The sequence below is a fragment of the Hydra vulgaris genome, chromosome 13, assembly GCF_038396675.1.
Source record: "Hydra vulgaris chromosome 13, alternate assembly HydraT2T_AEP".
Classification (NCBI taxonomy): domain Eukaryota; kingdom Metazoa; phylum Cnidaria; class Hydrozoa; order Anthoathecata; family Hydridae; genus Hydra; species Hydra vulgaris.
The window spans coordinates 52,181,288-52,202,500 of record NC_088932.1 but is presented as its reverse complement, the minus strand read 5'-3'; the positions used below and the strand labels follow the sequence as shown (position 1 = coordinate 52,202,500).

The 21,213-nt window shown below is 29.0% G+C and overlaps 1 protein-coding gene across 2 annotated transcripts in view; it reads left to right on the top strand.

Annotated features, from left to right (window-relative positions):
• LOC136090309 (stimulated by retinoic acid gene 6 protein-like) overlaps positions 1-21,213 on the top strand; it is a 113,818-nt gene that overhangs the window by 63,896 nt on the left and 28,709 nt on the right. For both annotated transcript variants that reach the window (XM_065816729.1, XM_065816728.1), the window contains exon 11: positions 6,125-6,186. In XM_065816729.1, coding sequence (XP_065672801.1) covers positions 6,125-6,186 — 62 coding nt within the window. The remainder of the gene's footprint in view (positions 1-6,124; positions 6,187-21,213) is intronic.

Genomic DNA, 21,213 nt, shown 5'->3' with positions numbered 1-21,213 from the left:
AAAATATCTAAAGAATGGTTCAATAATAAAGTTTCTTATTATGGTGAAAATAGAAAGCAACAGTTAAGTTCGTTACGTAAGAAAATATTTGATCACAAAGAATCTGTAGGACATCAAGCTGCATTAAAGATGGTAGAAGAAGCTAAAAAAGAGACTCAGTCAAGCAATATTTTAAAATCTTTACCGTGTGAGAAAATTGTAACAGCAAAAATTTTTGAACTGCATATAAAGTTGCTAAAGGAAATCAGTCTTTTAATAATTTTGAAATGGAAATTGATCTTCAAGAAATTAATGGAGTTGAAATGGGTCGTATTCTTCATTCTACAAACGCATGCATTAATATTGTCAATCATAAAGGTAACGAAATGAGGAAAAAAATTATTGCAGAAGTCATAAAGTCAAAGAGTAAGATTTCGATAATTATTGATGAATCAACCACTATAAGCCAAAAATCAACACTGATAGTGTACATTCGGTGTTGTGTAAAAGGCAGCGAAATGAATTCACCAATCAATTTATTTTTGGATTTAGTGGAGCTTGAAAGTGTTACGGCTAAAGGACTATTTGTTGCTTTACTTGAATGTCTTCATTCTTATGGGATGAAAGATGAATATTTGAAAAATTATTTAGTTTTTGTAGCATGTGATGGCGCAGCAGTGATGTTAGAATGCAAAAGTGGCGTTTTCAAATTAATCACTGAAAAGTCTCCTTCTGTTATAGTTTGGCATTGTGCTAATCATAGACTGGAATTAATAATGGGCGATACTATTAGGGAGATCTCAAGTATTAACAGATTCAAATCATTTCTTGATAAGCTTTACGTCGTGTATTATGCTTCCCCAAAAAATAGCAGAGAGTTACGTTCATGCGCAGAATCACTTAATATTCAGCTGCTGAAAATTGGTCGAATTTTAAATACACGTTGGGTGTCATTTAGTCTCCGTTCAGTTTTTGCAGTATGGGAAAATTATGAAGCGCTGGTGAGACATTTTGAGGAAGCGATGGTTGATCCTACAAGGCAAAAAAATAAAAAAAACTCACTTATGCAAGTTTAAAAAAAAAATTACATCTACAGAATTTTTAATAGATCTAGGATTAATGTGTGATGCTCTCCAAGTATTATCAGAATTAAGTTTTGACCTACAAGAGCGCAATATTGATCTATACAAAGCGAATCAAAAAATTAAAGCTCTTGTTCAAGTATTTGAAGAAAGAAGAAATAATGGTGGTCCCTATTACAAATTTGTTTTAGTTTCAGTACAGAATCTCCGCTTTCATGGAGTTTCACTTCACAATAAAAATTCCAAAAATGATTCAGCTATTGATCCAAACGCCTTTTACATGAAACTAATAAAGTCAATTGAGAAAAGGTTGCTTGCTGACAAAGATGTTGAATTAGCTCAATGGGCTCGCATCTTAAACCAAAATCATTGGCATGAAAACTTTAACACTCAGGTGACATTTGGAGAAACTGAAATCAGAAATATGTCATTAAGACTACAGTTAAATAAAAGAGAAATGATTCGTGGATTCCGTGAATACCTGGCAGAAAAAACATATCCTGAAAATTTAGTTCATTTGGTACACGCTCTACATATTATTCCTATTTCCTCAAGTGAATGCGAACGAGTGAATGCGAACGAGCGAATGCGAACGAGTGAATGCGAACGAGTGAATGCGAACGAGTGAATGCGAATGAGTGAATGCGAACGAGTGAATGCGAACGAGTGAATGCGAGCGAGTGAATGCGAACGAGTGAATGCGAACGAGTGAATGCGAACGAGTGAATGCGAACGAGTGAATGCGAACGAGGGTTTTCACAGATGAATCTGATCATCACACCAACAGTTTCAACATTGTTATTCATTAAATCAGTGGGACCACCGCTAACAAGCTTCGATCCTTCAAAGTACGTTGATTCGTGGTTACTTAGCGGAAGACATTTAGCAGTAGACACTAAGAGCAAGGAAAGGAGACGAGAGGATATGTCCAACGAAAATTTGCAAAAACTATGGGATTTGTTATAAAAGTTTATAGTTTTTTAAAGTTTGCATTTTATATACAGTGACTGACCCCTCCCTCACTCACCCCCTATCCAAAAAAAAACATCTGTCATTATTTGAAAAAAAGCTCATTTTATTGGAAAATGGTTTCTTATCTTTGTTCCCGCCTTTATGGGTATGATGTACGGGGGAGCCTACCGACAGCTATACATATAAAAATTATTTATAAATTAAATTACTAATTTCTGCCTCATTTTTGAAATATAAAGAAAAATACAGGTGAGTTCCGGCACCTTTTTTTTTTAGAAAAATAGCACTGCATATATATATATATATATACATATATATATATATATATATATATATATATATATATATATATATATATATATATATATATATATATATTATTATTACATATATATTTATTATACATCAGAAATAAGTTATAATGGCATAAAAGTAGTATTTTTTTCAACTTAATGAAGTTTGTTCCACTTTTGTGTGCTAATTTTTTTTTTCTAAAATCAAATAAATAAGCTGCACCTTGTTTTTTATTTAGGCTGAGTTACATTTATTTAGTAAATAAAAAAATATGCATTTATTATATTACAGAAAAAGTTATAACGTATTAAAATGCCAAAAATACAATTTTTTAAAAAGTAGGCTTCCATCGCAAATCTTTTAATGCCAATTTAGTAAGAGATAATGCAAATACAATAACATTTTCATATTTTTCATATTTTATTATTATTAACATAATTTCAAAAGAAGAGCAAAATCTGTGACATAGTACCACCAACCTTTTGTTGAATTCTACTGGAATGACCCTTAAGCGACTTTTTATCATTTTTTAACTTTAAAATTATACTATAGGCTGTAATATAAAAGAAGTAATTAATTAAAAAAAACTCACATTAACTTTTGAATGATGTTTATGTAAAAATATTTGTTACAAAAGTTCGAATGATAATTACATTTGATATATAATATTGATATATAAGCGCTACATAAAGCGCATTTAAATAATATTGATATATAAGCGCTAATTAAGTAATAGATTTAAATAATAAATTTAAATAATAAATTTTTTCATTAGTAAATATTTACTAATGAAAAAAACTCAAATAAAGTTAAAAGTTTATTTTTATTTTGTTTAATTATTGATTTTTTGAGCTTGAAGCAAAGATCATAAAAACATAATTTAATTCTGATAAAAAACATGATTTAATTTAAAACTAATTTAATAAAAATATATAATTTTATTCTGATAAAAAAGTATATAACTTAATTTAGATTTATAATTTGATTTTGGTTTAAAAAATATATGTAAGTTTAATAATTAAAGTTAATGCTTGGGTTTAACTAAACTAACAAATTTATTTAAAAATATTACTAATTATTGTTCAATTTTTAAATTATATTTGTTCTTAAAGAAAAAATCAGATAATTTTTATCGCAATTGTTTTTTCGGTTTTCTTTCCTAAACATTTTTTTTTTTTGCTTAAAATTAAAGTTTAAATAAACGGCTACATCAAAAGTTTGCACAAAATATAAGTTAATCTTTTTTTTTTATAACGTAAGTTAAATCGCAACGATTATTTTTTAACAAACGATATATACAGCAATATAATTTTAATGATGAAATAATAAACTAATAAACTTTTAATAAAAAAGTAAATAAATTAATGTAATTTTTTTATTTGTTACTCTCTAATTTTTTATAAATAAAAAAATCATTTGTAGTTGCAAAGCCGCAATTAGAAATTTAAGAAATAATCATTTTAAAAACTCAAAAATTTAACATATTTTAATTCATTTATGCAAATGTTGAGAAAAGAAAGAAATTTGTTAATATCAAACATTTTTAAAAATGCAATATTTAATTTAATTATTTAATATTAAAAAAATAAAATAAAATAAACATTCCTTTATACTAGTAATAAAAAAGCCGTTAAATAACATTTAACTCGTTTTGCGGTAATTAATATTATTGCAGTAATTTAAAAAAGTTTATGTCTTTAAAAAATAAAAAAATAAAGAGAATTTTATGACGTCAAATGTCACGTTAAACTTTTGTTGGTTTAAACATTAATCATTTTTTATTTAAAACGAGGCCTGATATACAAAAAAAATAATTTATATAAAAACAAAATTATACAAAAAAAAATACATCTAAAATTAACATTTTATAGGTATTAAATCTGAAAAATAATGTTAATTGTAGACACAGGCAACCCCACTTCTTCCTCCCGTCCCATGCCCTTTTCTTTTATTGCAGCCACTACTACTCGAATGAAAGAAGGGATAGGGGTAGTCCTTCCCGCCATTTTAGACCCACACCTCATGTGCTATAGGTCCTACATATCTTTGCTTTTAAATTAAAAGTACATGATATGATAAATCTAAAATAAAAAATATAAATGCAACATATAGTAAAAAATAATATTTTTACACAGAGCAATATATGCAGTTAGTAAGTGTAAAGATATATATATATCTTTATCATTATAGTTGTATCTATTTAAAGACAACAAAAACCTTAGACTAATTAACCACAAATACAATTCAAAATTTTAAGTCAACTTACTTACTAATCTATTTGCAGAGGCTCTACTCTTGCTATATATTCGATAAAGATTAAAAAAATGCATCAATTGAAATGTACCAATATAATTTTATTTACTTTAACAAGTTAAACAAATAAAAGATTGCATGAAAATCAGCATGATGGAAGTCAAAAAAAAAAGTTAGAGTGAAGTCAAAATTTATAATTACAAAGCATCATTCTATTAAATTTGAGACTGATGTATTTGCATTTTGTAAAAAATGCAGTACAATACAAAAGACTTTTAATCTAATTAGTAACCATCTTAAATAAAAATAAGAAAGTGATATGGATGAGTTCTCATTGGTTTGTGTTGGCACATGTGTTTATCGCCTTTTTACTTTTTTTTATAAGTAAATAAAGTAAACTTAAATACAAATATGAAAATATGGGACTTACATAATTTAAAGTTGTAAGTTACATAAAAGTTAAAGTTGTTTATAGTTGTAAATTTAAAAGTTTTATTTATATAATGCTATCTGTAATGTAAATGTCTGTAAGTCAAGTCAAGTTTGCAGTTTAAATGCCTGTCAATAAACTGCTGTTGGGGGCTGTGGCAAAAAAGTGCTGCTACATTTATGATATTTTTGGCTGAAGTCGCAATCTTTTCTTTCATTAATTTTTTAATTTTTTTCTGAAAAAGTTGTTTGCTATAAAGATAAGTAAAGTGAATAAACAATACACACACATATATTTATATATATATATATATATATATATATATATATATATATATATATATATATATATATATATATATATATATATATATACATACATACATACATACATAAAAATATTTTAAAACTATTTCACATTCCTTGACAATTAATAAGCAGTGGATGGGGTAAGAAAAAAACTGAATAATTCATAGGCATCAAACCCTAGTTTATTATTAAAAATTTACTATAAGAAGTTATAAAAAATTAAACATTATTGATTAAATTATTTATTAAAAGTATTACCCTCAAAGCCAAGATGAAGTTTTCTACCATTTACTTAAACTTGCTCAACTTAAACCTATTTTACTTAAAACAAATTTTAAAAGAATAGAATATAAAGATTAAGTATATAAATGATAGGTGTGAAACATAGACCATACCATGACCCGTTTTACAGATCCAGACAGCTAGCAGTCAATACAACAACCTGATTCTTGAACCCAAATAACCTGATTAACCTGAACCCAATTAATACTATTCAAATGAGAGGTTTGAAAAAGACTAAGGTTTTAAATTTTGGTTTAAAAAAGACTAAAGTTTTAAATTTAGCAATATTTATTCAGGTTCAGTCAAATGTATATGTATGAACAATAAATATAAACATAATTATATTATATTTATGAATAGAAATATATATATTTTTCAAGTGCATCCATCCGCAGTTAGATTTAAAGCATTATTTAAAAAAATAAATACATATACGAAGGAGATCAAATTTTCTCACCAATATTGTCACAATCTAATTCAAAAAATTTTAAATTTTTGCATGTTATAGCTTAAACTTTTTTTAGGTTTCAAGTTTTCTTTAAGAATTATTTCATCAGCGTTCATATCATGTTTGGCTGTTTATATAGTATGAAATATATTATTTTTTGTTTACTTTACTGAAATTAATTATTTATATTGTCTATGTGTAGGAAGTATTCGGGGCCCCAGCCCTGTTTAAAAATGAGACTTTTTGCAAACCCGCCCTCGGCTCCAGCAAAATTATAAGATATAGCAGGGGTTGAAACCGGGGGGTAGAAAAAAATTTGTAATACTTTATGTATTATAATTGTATACTTACATTTACTATTTGTTAAATACTGGCATATAATTATATTTTTTTAAACTCTAATTTACTTAAAACAAGGTTGCAAGCAACCACTATTAAGTTATGAGTTACTTTAAAATAGAAGATAAGTTAAAAAGCTAGGAAACGGTCAACTGAAGACTTAAAAAATTGTAGTTTGTATAAAAAACAAAAATAATCAGATGGGTAAGAGTTGTAAGGTTTTTTTTGATGTGCTAGGAAAAAAAATGGATTAATAAAAGTTTTTATAGCATGAAGGGACAGATACAGTAAAAGGATGCAGCTTGTTGATTAGCAAGCAAAGCTAGAATGAGTTTTGGTTTACCTATTAGATATGATAGCTTGTTTGAGGATTGACCATCATTAGAGAAACAGCATAAAAGAGGAAGGTTAAAGCCTGATGATGATGATGATGATGATGATGATGATGATGATGATGATGATGATGATGATGATGATGATGATGATGATGATGATGATGATGATGATGATGATGATGATGATGATGATGATGATGATGATGATGATGATGATGATGACCCTGGTCACAAACCCAGTCCCAGCTATATTTTATCAAACCCAGCCCCAGTCAAATACCAACCCCAGTCGCTTACTATCTATGTGTCATTATCATCATTGTTAGTATAATTAGTAATTATTATTATTTAATTTTTAAACACTCATTGCATTATATTTTAATTTTATTATAGGTTTTTTTTGTCATTAATCATTTTTATTTTTAATATTAAATTGTTTTTGATCATTTTAAATGCAAAATACACAGTACTGTGCTACCTGTGTGTGTACACAGTATAATAAGCATATAAATATTTTTACTATAAACTTGAATATTGTTATTTTGGGATCATCCTAATCTTACTAAAGTATGAACAAAGAATTTGGTTTGACTTTAAGTATGAATAATGTATAAATGATATAATGATATACAAATAATAATACTAAAATAACATAAAGCAAATCAAATTTTCAGGCTAAATATTATTTGTTCGAACTCAATTCAGGCTTGAGTCTAAGTCTTGAGTCTGAAGTAAGCATCTCTGTTATATGGCTGTAGTCAAATGTGACATTGTCATGAAAATTAGTGACATTGGTGAGGAAGAAGGAAGAAACTTTCTCACTAAATAGTTTTCCATGGAGCTATTTGTGACAAGGTTATTAGGTTTTCTTGGAGCATCCTCATAACCGAAATAAGATATAAATAAATTGCAGAGCTTAAACAACTCCATTTAATAAATGATTCATGGTTATGCAAAATATATATATTTGTACATGTTATTGCAGTATTAATATATTAGTGTTTTTATATGTTTTATAATTACAATAATATCAATGTTTTTGTACTAGATTATTTTTCTATTTTCAATTTTTATTGAAGATTAAATAGTAGTATCATCAGCAAACAATGCCACCTTAGATGTGAGAATATCTGGAAGATCTTTGATGTAAATTAAAAAGAGTATAGGGCCAAGGATAGAACCTTGAGGAACCCCTGAAGTAACAAAATAAAAAGAAGAGTGCTGTCCATTGGGGACAACTTTTATAAGGCACGATAAAACCTATCGGTTATTACTGTTAGCAAATCAGCTGTAGAACGAGAAGATTAAAATCCATATTGATGATCAGGACAAATCGAGGACAAATTTTATACTACAATTGGAAAGGAAGGATTCAATAATCTTAAAGATGTTGCCAGATACACCATAAGAAGAAAGCTTATGGAGAACACCAGCATGCCAAACTTTATCAAAAGCTTTTGAAATGTCAAGAGCGATGGCCTTAACCTCTCCACCTTTACCTAATGTATGATGAAATCTATCAGTTATTACTGTTAGCAAATCAGCTGTAGAACGAGAAGATCGAAATCCATATTGATGGTCAGAAAGTAAGTTATTAGATTCAAGATAAGGGATTAAGTGTTTGTTAATTAAAGATTCGAAAACCTTGCTTATGATAGGAAGAAGACTAATGGAACGGTAGTTAGACAAATCAGATCACTCTCCAGAATTTTTGAAGATAGGGATAACAGATACTGCTTTCCAGCAGTCTGGAAAGCAAGACTCTGATAAGCACTTGTTGAATAGTGAGAGTATAGACAACAGCTCCGGAGAACACTTCTTCAAAACAATAACAGGTATGTTGTCCAGGCCACAAGCTGTTGAAGAGTCTAAGCAGGAAATCACTTTAGATACAGAAGCTGGAGTGATACGAATGTCAAGCAATGGGTCAACCTGTTTGTTGGCAATATCAGGTAGAATGCAACTAGTGGAATTAAGAGATGATATTGATGAAAAGTTTTTAGCAAACAATTCAGCTTTGTCTTTAGGTGAGGTGACAAAGTCTGAACCATACAAGAGAGGTGGAATTAAAGATTTGCCCTTATTATTAATACTAATAAAGATTCTCCAGAAGTCACGAGAGCCTATTTTTGAGATGAGATACAAGATTTCATTACCTGTGAATAGTGGGCTTTAGCAATAGACAAAACCTTTTTAGAATGGTTTCTAGCAGTAATGCGGTAGTGGTGTAGTGGTAAAGCGCTCGCTTCAGAAGCGAGAGGTTCCGAGTTCGATCCCCACCATGTCCCTGGTAGTACTGCGCTCAACTTGTTTCTCCGCGCAGCGGCCTTGTTTGTCGAGGTTCGTGTTTCGGAGTTATAGAGTTGAGAGAGGGTTATAACCACTATTGAGTAGCCTCCTCATCTGTAGTGGCCTTCATGGCCTTGAGGAGGTGAATAACAAAAAAAAAAAAAAAAAAAAAAAATAAACAGGCGTTTTAGATATGGAAGTAACAGTTTCGATTAGCAATCGCAGCAGCACAATGTGAGGAAAACCATGGAGGAGAGTGAGGCTTGACCTGGAATTGTCGAAAGGGAGCAAAAGATTCCATGCCAGCCTGAATCCACGAAGTTATGTAAGAAGCACATTTGTCGACAGGAACATAAAAGATTTCTACCCAAAGGCCATCATGAAGAAAATCACTGAAAGAATCCCAGTCAGCTTTAAGGTAGTTGGAAGAGGTACGATAATAAAGGGATTCAGGTGATAAAGAAAAACGAGATATTAGTTTTAGAGAGATCAAACTGTGATCAGAAGCACCTAAGGGTGAATGTGGAGAAACTGAGCACTGACTAGGATCAGAAACAAGACATAAGTCAAGTAGAGAAGGTAAATGGTTCGGGTTGTCTTGAAAACGAGTTGGAAAGTTGACTATTTGAGTTAGGGATTGAGAAAGGCAAAAGTTGCGGGCTTTAATGCCTGCAGAATTACTGGCACTAGAGCCAAGCCATTCAGAGTGGTGAGCATTAAAGTCACCGACAACAAATATATTTGCTGATGGACAAAGAGAGAGGGCTTGGTCAATATGATCAGAAATAACATCAAAAAGAGTGCAGTCTTGAGATGAAGGAGAGCGATATAGAACAAATAGAAAGGCAATAGAGTGAAGTGGTGCTAAACAAAAGCACATGAAAGAATAGTCTGTGGATTCAAACCTAGTTTCACGACAAATGGGTGAATTCTTACGAATGTAAATGCCCAGGCCAAGCATTTGACTATTGGAGCCTTTACGAATTAAAGGAAGATAACCATCAACACTAAGATCATAAGATGAGACAGCTGAACTCAAATTAGTCTCACAAAGAGCAAGAAGGTCTGGTGAACTTTGCAAGAGATAAGACTCAACAGAAGAAAAGTTACTTTGAAGACCATGAATATTAGTGAATATTAGGTTTGAGAACTTGGTGATGATGATGGTTTTTTGTGTTTTATTGTTTTTGATACTTTATTTATTTTAAAATTAGATTGAAGAACTTGAATCAAAGCATATATAGTACTCAGTACACTGTTTAATAACCCAAGCAATTGCCTCATTACTACTAATAAACCCTAAGCCATAACAAAGGGCTCGAAGTGTGGCCTCCACAATGCACACCAAAAGTACAAACAGGGACACCATCCATGCGCAACATGGCACTGTTAATACTTTGATATTTTTCAGCTGTTGATGGAATCAGCCTCTCTGAGAGCTACCACAGAGTTCGGGAAACCTGACTACCAGCTGGCCTTAGAACCATAAAACTGAGTTTTAGAGCTGTACCCTCATTAGGAGATAATAGAATGAGTTGCCTAGTCATAAAAACAGAGACGCAAGCAAAACCCATGCATTGAGTCAAGAAGATCCAGCATTCAACATCCTAAACTGGAACAATTTATTAAAAATACATCTGTGCCAGCCTAATAGATGAAGAAGGGGTGCGAAGCTGGTCAACAGATAGAATCTGTTTACCCCTTAAACTAATAATTATATTTAAATAATCAACTTTAATAAGGTTTTTAAATCTTGTTAAAGCAACACTGCACTGCTTTAAATATAATAAATGTTGAGGTACTTTATTTTTTTTCAAAATGGTTATTAAACATAAAGCGAGTAATTTTATTCTGACTTTGAATACATACATTTGTAAATTGTATAAAATTTAAATTAAAATGTTTTAATTTAGTTTTTGTAAAGGTTTTAAAAGCAACACTCCTAAATTTCAGTTGATTTAAAATCTAAATTATACTAATTTTAGGAGAGAAAATAAAAACCATACCTTTTAAATCAAAAATTCAGATATTTATTCATGTCCTAGAAAAAAATTTTAAAAGTATTTATGTTAGTCATGCTCTCAAGATTTTTAAATTAAGCCATTTTTAGTCATTTTGAGATCTTTTTTTTTTTTTCAAATATACCCTTTGAAGCGCAAGGAAAGAGTGGTTCAATGGTGTTCCAATTTTTTGGGAGTTAGTTTAAACATACTTGTTTCAAATCTAGATGGTTTGGTTTTTTTAAAATTCCAAAATATTTTGGAATTTAAAAAACTGAACCCCCTAATGTTTAGTGGTATTAGTTTGTTATAAAATATCATAAAAATTACTCTGTGGCCCAATTTTGATACATGACTGAAGTCTAACTATATTTTGTTTATAGGTTACCATGGTTTTAATGGTAACAATCTACAGAGGCTTTTAGATTAGTTAAACAATCTAAAGAAATGAACCAAGTGCAGCCTCTATGCTACAAAAAAAACACAGGTTGAAAAAAACTACAGGTTTTTTACAACCTGCAGTTAGCTGTCTTACAAAACTTTTGATTGGTGATTGGAGAACCTATTGCTGAATCAATTTTAGATTTTCAAAAAGCTTGTTAAATGTCAATGGTTAACTTTTTTGTTACATTCATTGTATTAAATTCTGGAATTTATCAAGAGCTTTTTTTTTTACCATCTAAGTTTTTGAACAAATATTTGTTTTAAAAGTGATACCCTTTTAGTTAAAAAACTTTAAAGAACTAAAGTTATTTTAATAGGGAAAAATTTTAGTTATATATTCTGATTATTATTATTATAGATTAAATTTGTTTTTATAAAAAAGTTAAAAGAAATATGCAAAAATTCACTCTCAACAAGGTTGGGAGTGAATTTGTTTTAAAATTTGAGTGAGAAACAGAAAGCAAAAAAGAGAATAAGTAAGTAACAAGAAAACTGTTGATAGAAAAAAAAAATTGAAACTTGATAAAAACTATAGAAAATAGAAGACTTAAAAAACTGTACGAGTAAATTGTACAAGTCAGGAAAATATAAAGTCAGGATAAATTTCAAATTTGAGAATGCAAGAGAGAAAAAACAAAATAAAAATTGAAAAATTTGAAAAGGAACAGTTACAATTACAAGGATCAGAATTTCCTGAATGTCAAGTTGTGTGAGAATAAATTTAATAGATGAAACAAGAAGCTTAAGCAGCAATCATAGCTGTACTTGCTCTTAAAAAAATTCCTTTTAATGCGCAGTTGGTTATTTGACAAAAAAATTTTTATCAAATCTATTTATTTGTTTTAATCTCATTTTTTATTTCATTTTGGATGAACTGCTAACCATAAAAAATATATATAGTGACACAGAAACATGTCACAGAAGTGGCATAAAAAAGAGTATATAGTGACACATATAGTGACACAGAAGCATGAATAGATTCATGCTTCAGTGTCACAATATATCTTCATTATAAGGTAATAAAATTTTTGACGTTTGAAAAATTGGTTTTAAAGAAGCTTTAGGCTTTTGTGTTATTGGTCAGGTATGTGTCAAATGGCAGTCAACTTCTAGATTTTTTGCTTTAATACTGCCTATATTTTCCAAATAATTTCATATCTCTGCTGCTTCTTAAGGTTCCTCTAGATATAAAATTACATAGCAAAAATAGATTATTTAAAAAAAAATTTCCACTAGAAACGTTTTGCATTTTCGAAATCTTTTTTTTATTTTATACTTTGTCTAATTGTAATCTAAGTTTTGAAAATATTCTGTCATCTTTCACAAAAAAAAAGAGGGGGTGGGGGGTTCAAATAGGTTGGTCATGTATTTTTGTCAAGATAAGTAACTTCCAGAGATGGTAGAAATTTTAAATTTTGCAATATTGATACTAATATCAAATAAGAATGTTTTTAAAAAAATCACAGTGATCAGAGCCTGGAAACAATGTATACCTGAAAAATTGGGACCCACTGTTCCAAATGTGGTAAGAAAAAAATTAACTTTTTCGTAGTATCTTAAAATATTGAAGTTTATAGGAAACATTAATTTATCTAAAAAATTATTGTTTAAAAATGGCGACCAAGGCAAGTTAGAAACCCCCTCTATTCGAGGGGTTTGTCAACTTTTCAAGGTCATAACTTTTGAACATTAAAATATTTTTTTACTAAATGAGAATTTTACAGATGAATTTTATTCAATAATATATATATAGACATTCAATGTCTTTGTATTTTTTATTACCTATTCTTTCCTCATGATAAACTTTTTTTTTGACATTACATTCTGTCAATTTTTCTATAACATTTAAACAAATTTTTAAAAATCCGCCTCCAACATCAATGCCCATCTTTAGAGTGGAACCTTTTGACAATTTTCTCTCCTTTATTACTGTATCAACAAGTCCTTTATTGTTTTTACAATAAATCAAATGTTTGGAATCTTTTTCAAAAATTATTCATTATCAAATATAACATCAAAATAATTGTTTAAAAATCTATCTTCTTCACTTAATTTTTCTTATACATTACTTTTAAATAAGTCTCATCCCTTTCAGCTTTTAAAATAAAGCTTCTAGCTAAGAACTTTGGGTCTTTGCCTATTACTAAAGCTGCAAGTGTTTTTAAATTTATTTCCAAATTGCAATTTTTTTAACTGGAAAAACCTCTTTTGCAGAGCTTTCCAATTATTCAATGGCAAATTGGCAAACGGCTTTACCTTTGGCTGCAACTTTTATCTTAGTTCCTTTTTTTCAATACTTTGAGTTTTGGCACCTCGTTTGGCACCAATGCATTGGTGTTCAACACCTCGTGTATCTTAATGTCTTAATGGGCAATTCTATGTGAAAACATCCAGGGCATGCAACCTTAAGTCTCAAATTCTTAAGTTTCAATAATATGACTATTCAAACCCCTCTCCTTTCCTTTCCTATTTCCCCTCATTTATTACATATAGACAAAAACTTGATTTGCCTTTTGATTTTTATTATTTGTCTATTAGGCTAAATTTTGAGTGCAAATGACAACTATATTTTAAATCATTTCTCTTCCTTTATTTACAACTTCCTCCACAACTCTAAATACAATTGAAAAACATAGCCCAAAATAAGAAACATCAGAAAAAATCATGAATCAGCAATAGCACTTCTAACTAGAAGTCCCTAGAGAACTATTATTTTTTAAATATTTTTCGTAAAAAAACAAATGTGGGTATTGTTTATATCTATTATATCTAACTAAACTAATCAGATGACATCTGATTAGTTTAGTTAGATATAATAGATATAAAGAAAAAAAAATTAAAAAAAACAAAACAGAAACAAGCTACATGACTTTTTTGAAAACTTTGAAACCGTTTGGAATTAGATGATAAAATTTTGGGAGTGTTCAGAACTTATGAAAATCTTTGAGTGGTGTAAAAATCAGCAAAATCTGAGACTTAGAGTTGCATTTTATAAAATGATTGGATGTTTTCACATGGAGTTGCCCTAATATCAGAAGAAATTTACATCCACGTTTTCAGTTTTTATATTTCAAATATTTTATATTAATTTCTAAATTTCAAGTTTAAAATATCAAGAATAAAAGGTTCGCTTTACCTTTTAAGGGTAATCTTTGTCCAACGACAACCCTGCACCTTTTACATCTTTTTTTTGTTCTAGGTGATGATGTTTTTACTTTTCCCAACTTGATTCTTCTTTTATTTTCAAATGTTGATCCTGGAGTAATTGTATTTCGAGCAATTTCACAGATGCACAGTGGTCCAGAAATGTCACTTTTGAGGCAAAAATCATATCCTCGCCAATTTTGGCGAGGATATGATTTTTTCAGCTGAAATACTGAAATTTTTGGTGAATGTTCATTATACTTTTGCCAACAATAACTTTTATTGTAAAGTTCATTGTCATACCTCTGAAGGACACACCAATAACACAAAACTAAGGACAAGTGAAATAACAAATAATAAACATGTGATATGTATTTCATATTCAGTTTTTAACTTTCTATTAACTAAAAATAGTCACCAGCATGTATGATACATTTTTGTTTGATTGAATAAAACCCAGGGGCAGATCCAGACCACCTATTAAGGAAGGAAAGAATGATGGGGGGAGGATGGGGGTTGGTTTAGTTGATCCAAACTATGTAATAAAGTAGGGGGAGGGGGAGGTTTTTAGTTAATTTTTTAGAATCTTAGTCTTTCATCTTAATCTATGTAACTATGAAATTAGATCAGTCCAATTTTTTTTTTTTTGCACAATACAAACTCTTAAAAAAAATTTTTTACTTTTCAAGCAATTGTTCAGTTAAATATATAAAAAAATATTTACAAAAAAAATTGAGGAGGCTGAATAAGTGCGAATTTCATAACTGCGAATCTGCATAAGTGAGAAGCAGTTACAAAGACTGGCATAAGTGCGAACTGGCACAAGCGCGAACTGGCATAAGTGCGCCAAAAGAATTTGCAAACATTGGCATAAGTGCGAACTGGCATAAGTGCGAACTGGCATATGTGCGAATCAATTGCAAAAACTGGCATAAGTGCGAACTGGCACAAGCGCGAACTAGCATAAGTGCGCCGAAAGAATTTGCAAACATTGGCATAAGTGCGAATTGGCATAAGTGCGAACTGGCATAAGTGCGAATTTGCATAAGTGCGAAAATTCTTTTGGCGCACTTATGCCAGTTCGCGCTTGTGCCAGTTCGCACTTATGCCAGTTCGCACTTATGCCAGTCGCACTTATACAGATTCGCAGTTATGAAATTCGCACTTATTCAGTCGCCCCAAAAAATTATTTTCAAAATATATAAGGAAAGGGTGGGGGTGGGGTGCGATTGCCCTTTTCCTCCCCCCTCCCCTCTCCTCCCCCCTCTCTTTTTTTTTGCACAATACAAATTTATTAAAAAAATTTTTTACTTTTCAAGCAATTGTTCAGTTAAATATTTAAAAAAATATTTACAAAAAAAATTATTTTCAAAGTATATAAGGAAAGGAGGGGGGGGCGATTGCCCTTCTCCTCCCCCCTCCCCTCCTCCCCCAACTTATGGATCTGCCCTTAAGTGCACTATGAACACATTAAAACTTACATTTAATGTACTAATTAACAGAATTATTTTTGGAATAACTTTTAACTAAATTCTCTAGAGGTCAAATTTCACATTTATGACACCTTGGTAGATTGAATAAACATGTAGAGAAACAGACCAATGGCAAAAAGTAGGCACAACATATGACAGATGTTACATGATAATGTTTAAAATAATTTAATAATTTTTATGATTTATGGTACACTTACAAATATTATGAATATTAGCGTATAGAATAAAAAAACTCTAAAATAATACACCAAGGACACATGACATAACATGTGACATGCTTTTTGCATTTACATTTATTTTTAGATCTATATGTTAAAACTTATTTCCATAATACTGATTTCAATAGTTTGACTTGTGGTTAATTTTTCATAAAATTATATATTTTAAATTACTTTATGTTGATTTCATCGGCTGGAGTGAGCATATATAAAAGTTGTTTGATCGATTTTTGCACACAAAAATGTAATTTTCTTCAATTTTTGAACTTTAAACCCTCCTTAGATAAATTTTTTTTAAATTATGGACCTTAAATATTTAAATCTGGTTTTCACAAAACATATATAGTTTAATTTTTTAATTGTTTATATTATAAAATGAATAATTATTTTGTATTTATGACATGATCCTGAACCACTGTAAGATGTCAGAAACACAGAATGATTGGTTTCTGGTAAGAATACTAACTTTGACTTTTGAGAATTCATTCGGTTTACTCAGATTGTTTTTATCTCTGTTTTCAAGTCTTTCTGATGCTTTTCTATATTAAGTACAAATGCCATTAGGAAAGTTTTCATTGTTCAAATAAAATGGTTTAAAAAAAACTTATGTATTCTGATCAATGTCACAATTTCTTCTTTAACTTATGTCATTTCTGATCCTTTCGAAAAACAAATTTGGCAGACTAAGGGTTGTTCTATTATTTTTCTCTATTATTTTTATGAGATTTTTTAATGTTTAGCCTTTAGAAACAATATGAGCAATACTAATCAATTTTAAAATGTTTTTCAACTACTGCAGTAGTTGAAAAAAGTTAATAATATCTATTAATAAATTTTTTTGCGGTATACCACAAAGAAGTATATAAAACAGAGATATGTTGTTTATACATTTAACCTGTAATGTTAACTTTTTCTACCCCATATAACATATTATTTAAAACTTACCTTAAAATTAGGGTCGCAAGGTCTAAATATTTATTATATAATATATTAGGGAAGGGGGCAATAAGAGCATTTAAATAAACTCTACCATTAATGCTACTTAAGTTTATCTGTAAAATTCTTATTTAGTAAAAAAATATTTTAATGTTCAAAAGTTATGACCTTGTAAAGTTGACAACCCCATCAAATACAGAGGGGTTTCAAACTTTCCTTGGTTGCCATTTTTAAACAATAGGAAATTTTTTTAGATAAATTAATTTCTCCAATGAATTATGATCAATTTTATGATACTACACAAAAAAAGTTTTTTTTTTCTTTTGCCAACATTTGGGACAGTTGGTCACAATTTTTTAGGTGTATATTATTCCCAGGCTCCGTTCATTGTTATTTTTTGTAAAACATTCTTATTTGAAGTTTACACCATCTCTAGAGGTTACCTATTTTACACCAAAAATCCATGACCTGCTTGTTTAAACCCTATTTTTTTGAAAGATGTCGACAGAATACAGGGTGCAGAAAAAGTTCCCATACGAAAATATAAACAGCAAAAACAGCAAAAGTTCCTGTTCAAGACGAGAAAAAAATTACACTTTAATTTAAAACAAAATAATACTAAAAAATACTAAAAGAATACAAATGAATACAAAAGAATACTAAAAACACACATCTTTATATATTGAAAGAAAACACCATACAGATAATTTTTTTCAATTATAATTTTTTATGGGAACTTTTTCTGCACTCTGTATTTTCAAAATTTAGATTACAGTTGTTAAAAGTATTGTTGATCAGATTCTTAACCATGGTATTTTTTTAAAACAAATTGCCTCCAAAAGCAAATTGCCAACTCACCCTAAATTCTGACTTAAGGAAATGTTTGGCAAACTTAATAGATGTTGGAGTAAACTTTATTTCTTTATGTTCCCATAGATCTAATTATTTTTTACCAAAAAACATTGATTTTGTTGATAATTTGAAACATCTACATTTGCGTTTTAACCTTTATACCAGACAAACCTGTAACAGTAAAATAAAGTTTTTTTTTATAATGACTATAAAAAAGGGCTTACATTTGGCACTTTTCTGAAACTTTTTTTTAAATGTATCAAAAATGTAAATTAATGAAATAATAAAAATATACTGACTTTGGTTTGGAAAGGTCCATAAACATAACAAGCATAAGTATAATAAGAAATACATTTTGATTAAAAGCAGTGTATATAAAATGTGTGCAAATTTATTTCAAAATTAGAATATAAATTTTATTTGACATTGTTCTACAACATCCATTATTTTTAGTTTCCAAAATTGAAAAAAAGATTTTTATTGCAACTTTTTAAAATTTTTTCGCTTCATGGTAGAGCAGTAGAGTCAGGCTTGACCTTTGCAGCTTTACGAAATTACTTTTTATGGTTTAAACTTTACAATGCTTTTTTGGACCTTATTTTTTGAACTTTATTTTACTATAAATTAACCTTTTACCCTCGGATGACAGAAATTAGTCATTAGAATCAAGAAGTGAGTCAGGGGAAGAGTTATTTGCAAATAGTCCTGCTGTTTCATTAGGAGAGGTAATTAGATTTGCCCATATATTTGAGATAGAAGGTTAATCTTGTCGTTGTTAATAACACTGATAAAAATTTTCCCTAAGTCTCTAACTAACTTTTGAGATAAAATACAAGATTTAGTAATCTAAAATTAAAGGACTTTATCTTCAGAATCTTTTTTGGATTGATTTTTTCAAATAAAAAGCATTTGCTCATAAGAAATTTGTTTTTATAAAAAAGGTGATAGAAATGATTACTTTTAGAAGTTATGACTGAAAGAAGGAAACCATGTGGTAGGCTTGACTTGGCTAGAAAGATTAAAAGCTTTTGTGCTTTCCTAAATCCAGGAGATTTTCTATGAAGCGCAGTTTTCAGCAGAGAAATGAAAGCCATCAACCCAAGGACCTTCGCAAAAAAAAAATGTTCTTTAATTTTTATTTAACCTTACAAAGAAAAGTTTTGTTTAGTTTCATGGTAACAAATCCTTCCTTTTACAATGAATTTTTTAATAACCATTTTTGTTTCTTATCATTTTGTTTTTTTACAATACTCTGTAGATTTTTACAATACTCCTTTTTGGACACTTTCTAGCAAAACAAACAATATATTATCTTTTGTTTCTCAAATTTTCACAATTTGTTGACCTTAAATATTTCCTTAATCATTCTTGAAATGGTTTGCTTTTTTAAATTATGTTTTTACTTATATGTTTACTATGCTTATACTTTTCTTGCTCATTCTTGTTATTAAATGATTTTAAATAGTATCTGTCTTGATAGTATCTGTCATAGTAGTACCTTCTTGAAAGTATCTGTCTTGATAGTATCTGTCTTGATAGTATCTGTCTTGATAGTATCTGTCTTGATAGTATCTGTCTTGATAGTATCTGTCTTGATAGTATCTGTCTTGATAGTATCTGTCTTGATAGTATCTGTCTTGATAGTATCTGTCTTGATAGTATCTGTCTTGATAGTATCTGTCTTGATAGTATCTGTCTTGATAGTATCTGTCTTGATAGTATCTGTCTTGATAGTATCTGTCTTGATAGTATCTGCCTTGTCTTTTTAATGGTTACTATGGAGTTAAATAGTAAGTTTAATTTAGGCGACTTCATTTAAGTCATGAATTTAAAATTAGATTACATTAATAATAAATATGTTTTATGCTCCACACAACAGGCCATATATACGCACACACACATACACACACACACACACCTATATATATATTCAACCCTTGGAATTAGGAAAAATGAGGTCGGCAATAATTTGCTGACCTCAATCTTTTAGGGGTTGGCAAAAAAATTTGATACAAAGGTCTTACCATAAAACATAGAAACAAGGTCGGCAATTTTTTGTTGACCTCAAACACTTTTAGGTCATTATTCCAGAACTCTAACCCTATATAATATATATATATATATATATATATATATATATATATATATATATATATATATATATATATATATATATATATATATAAATATATATATATATATATATATATATATATATATATATATATATATATATATATATATATATATATATATATATATATAAAGAGAGAGAGAGAGAGAGAGAGAGAGAGAGAGAGAGAGTCTTGAGAGAATGATAAATTGCTAGGCTATAAGATAGTACCAGGCTATACACAGATCACAAATATAAGGTCTTAGGTATAAAATGATATGACCCCGGGAGTTTCAATTGATTTAGGTTACTAATATCATATGTTTTAAAAAACTGGCTTTGTAAAAATCTAATGAGTAGCCCTTTTTGAGAAAGTTCAGTTTAAAAATCTGCAAAAATTTCATAATATTTTTAAAGATTTTTTATGATTAAACTTCTTTAATTAGTATTTAAATCAAAAGTAAGGTTGATAATACAATGTTTATTATCATTTTTTGTTAAATATTACAAGACTACAACATTTTAGTTAAAAAGCAAAAAATTTTGATCTGTTTCCCATTCTATATCAATATTTGTAGCTGTATTGCATAACTAGTCATAAATATATATACACACTCACACGCGCGCGCACACACACACACACACACACACACACACACACACACACACACATATATATATATATATATATAAACACACCCACACATATTTGCCTTTTTTATTATTTTTATTTATCTTTCTATATTGTAATGGGTTACAATAAAATAGTATTTCTTACAAATATTTATTCTAGTTTGTACTGTCTACTTAAGCTCACTTTCTAAACTTAAATATGTAACAACATATATATTTGAGTGTCTTAAATAGATAGTCCACAAATCTAAAAAATAAAATCTGCAAAACTAGTTTAAAGAACCTTAAAGCTATGCAACGTCTACTCTCTAAAAAAAATAAATATAAGAGAATTCATGAGGACATTCAGAGACTGGTTTGTGCCGGCTG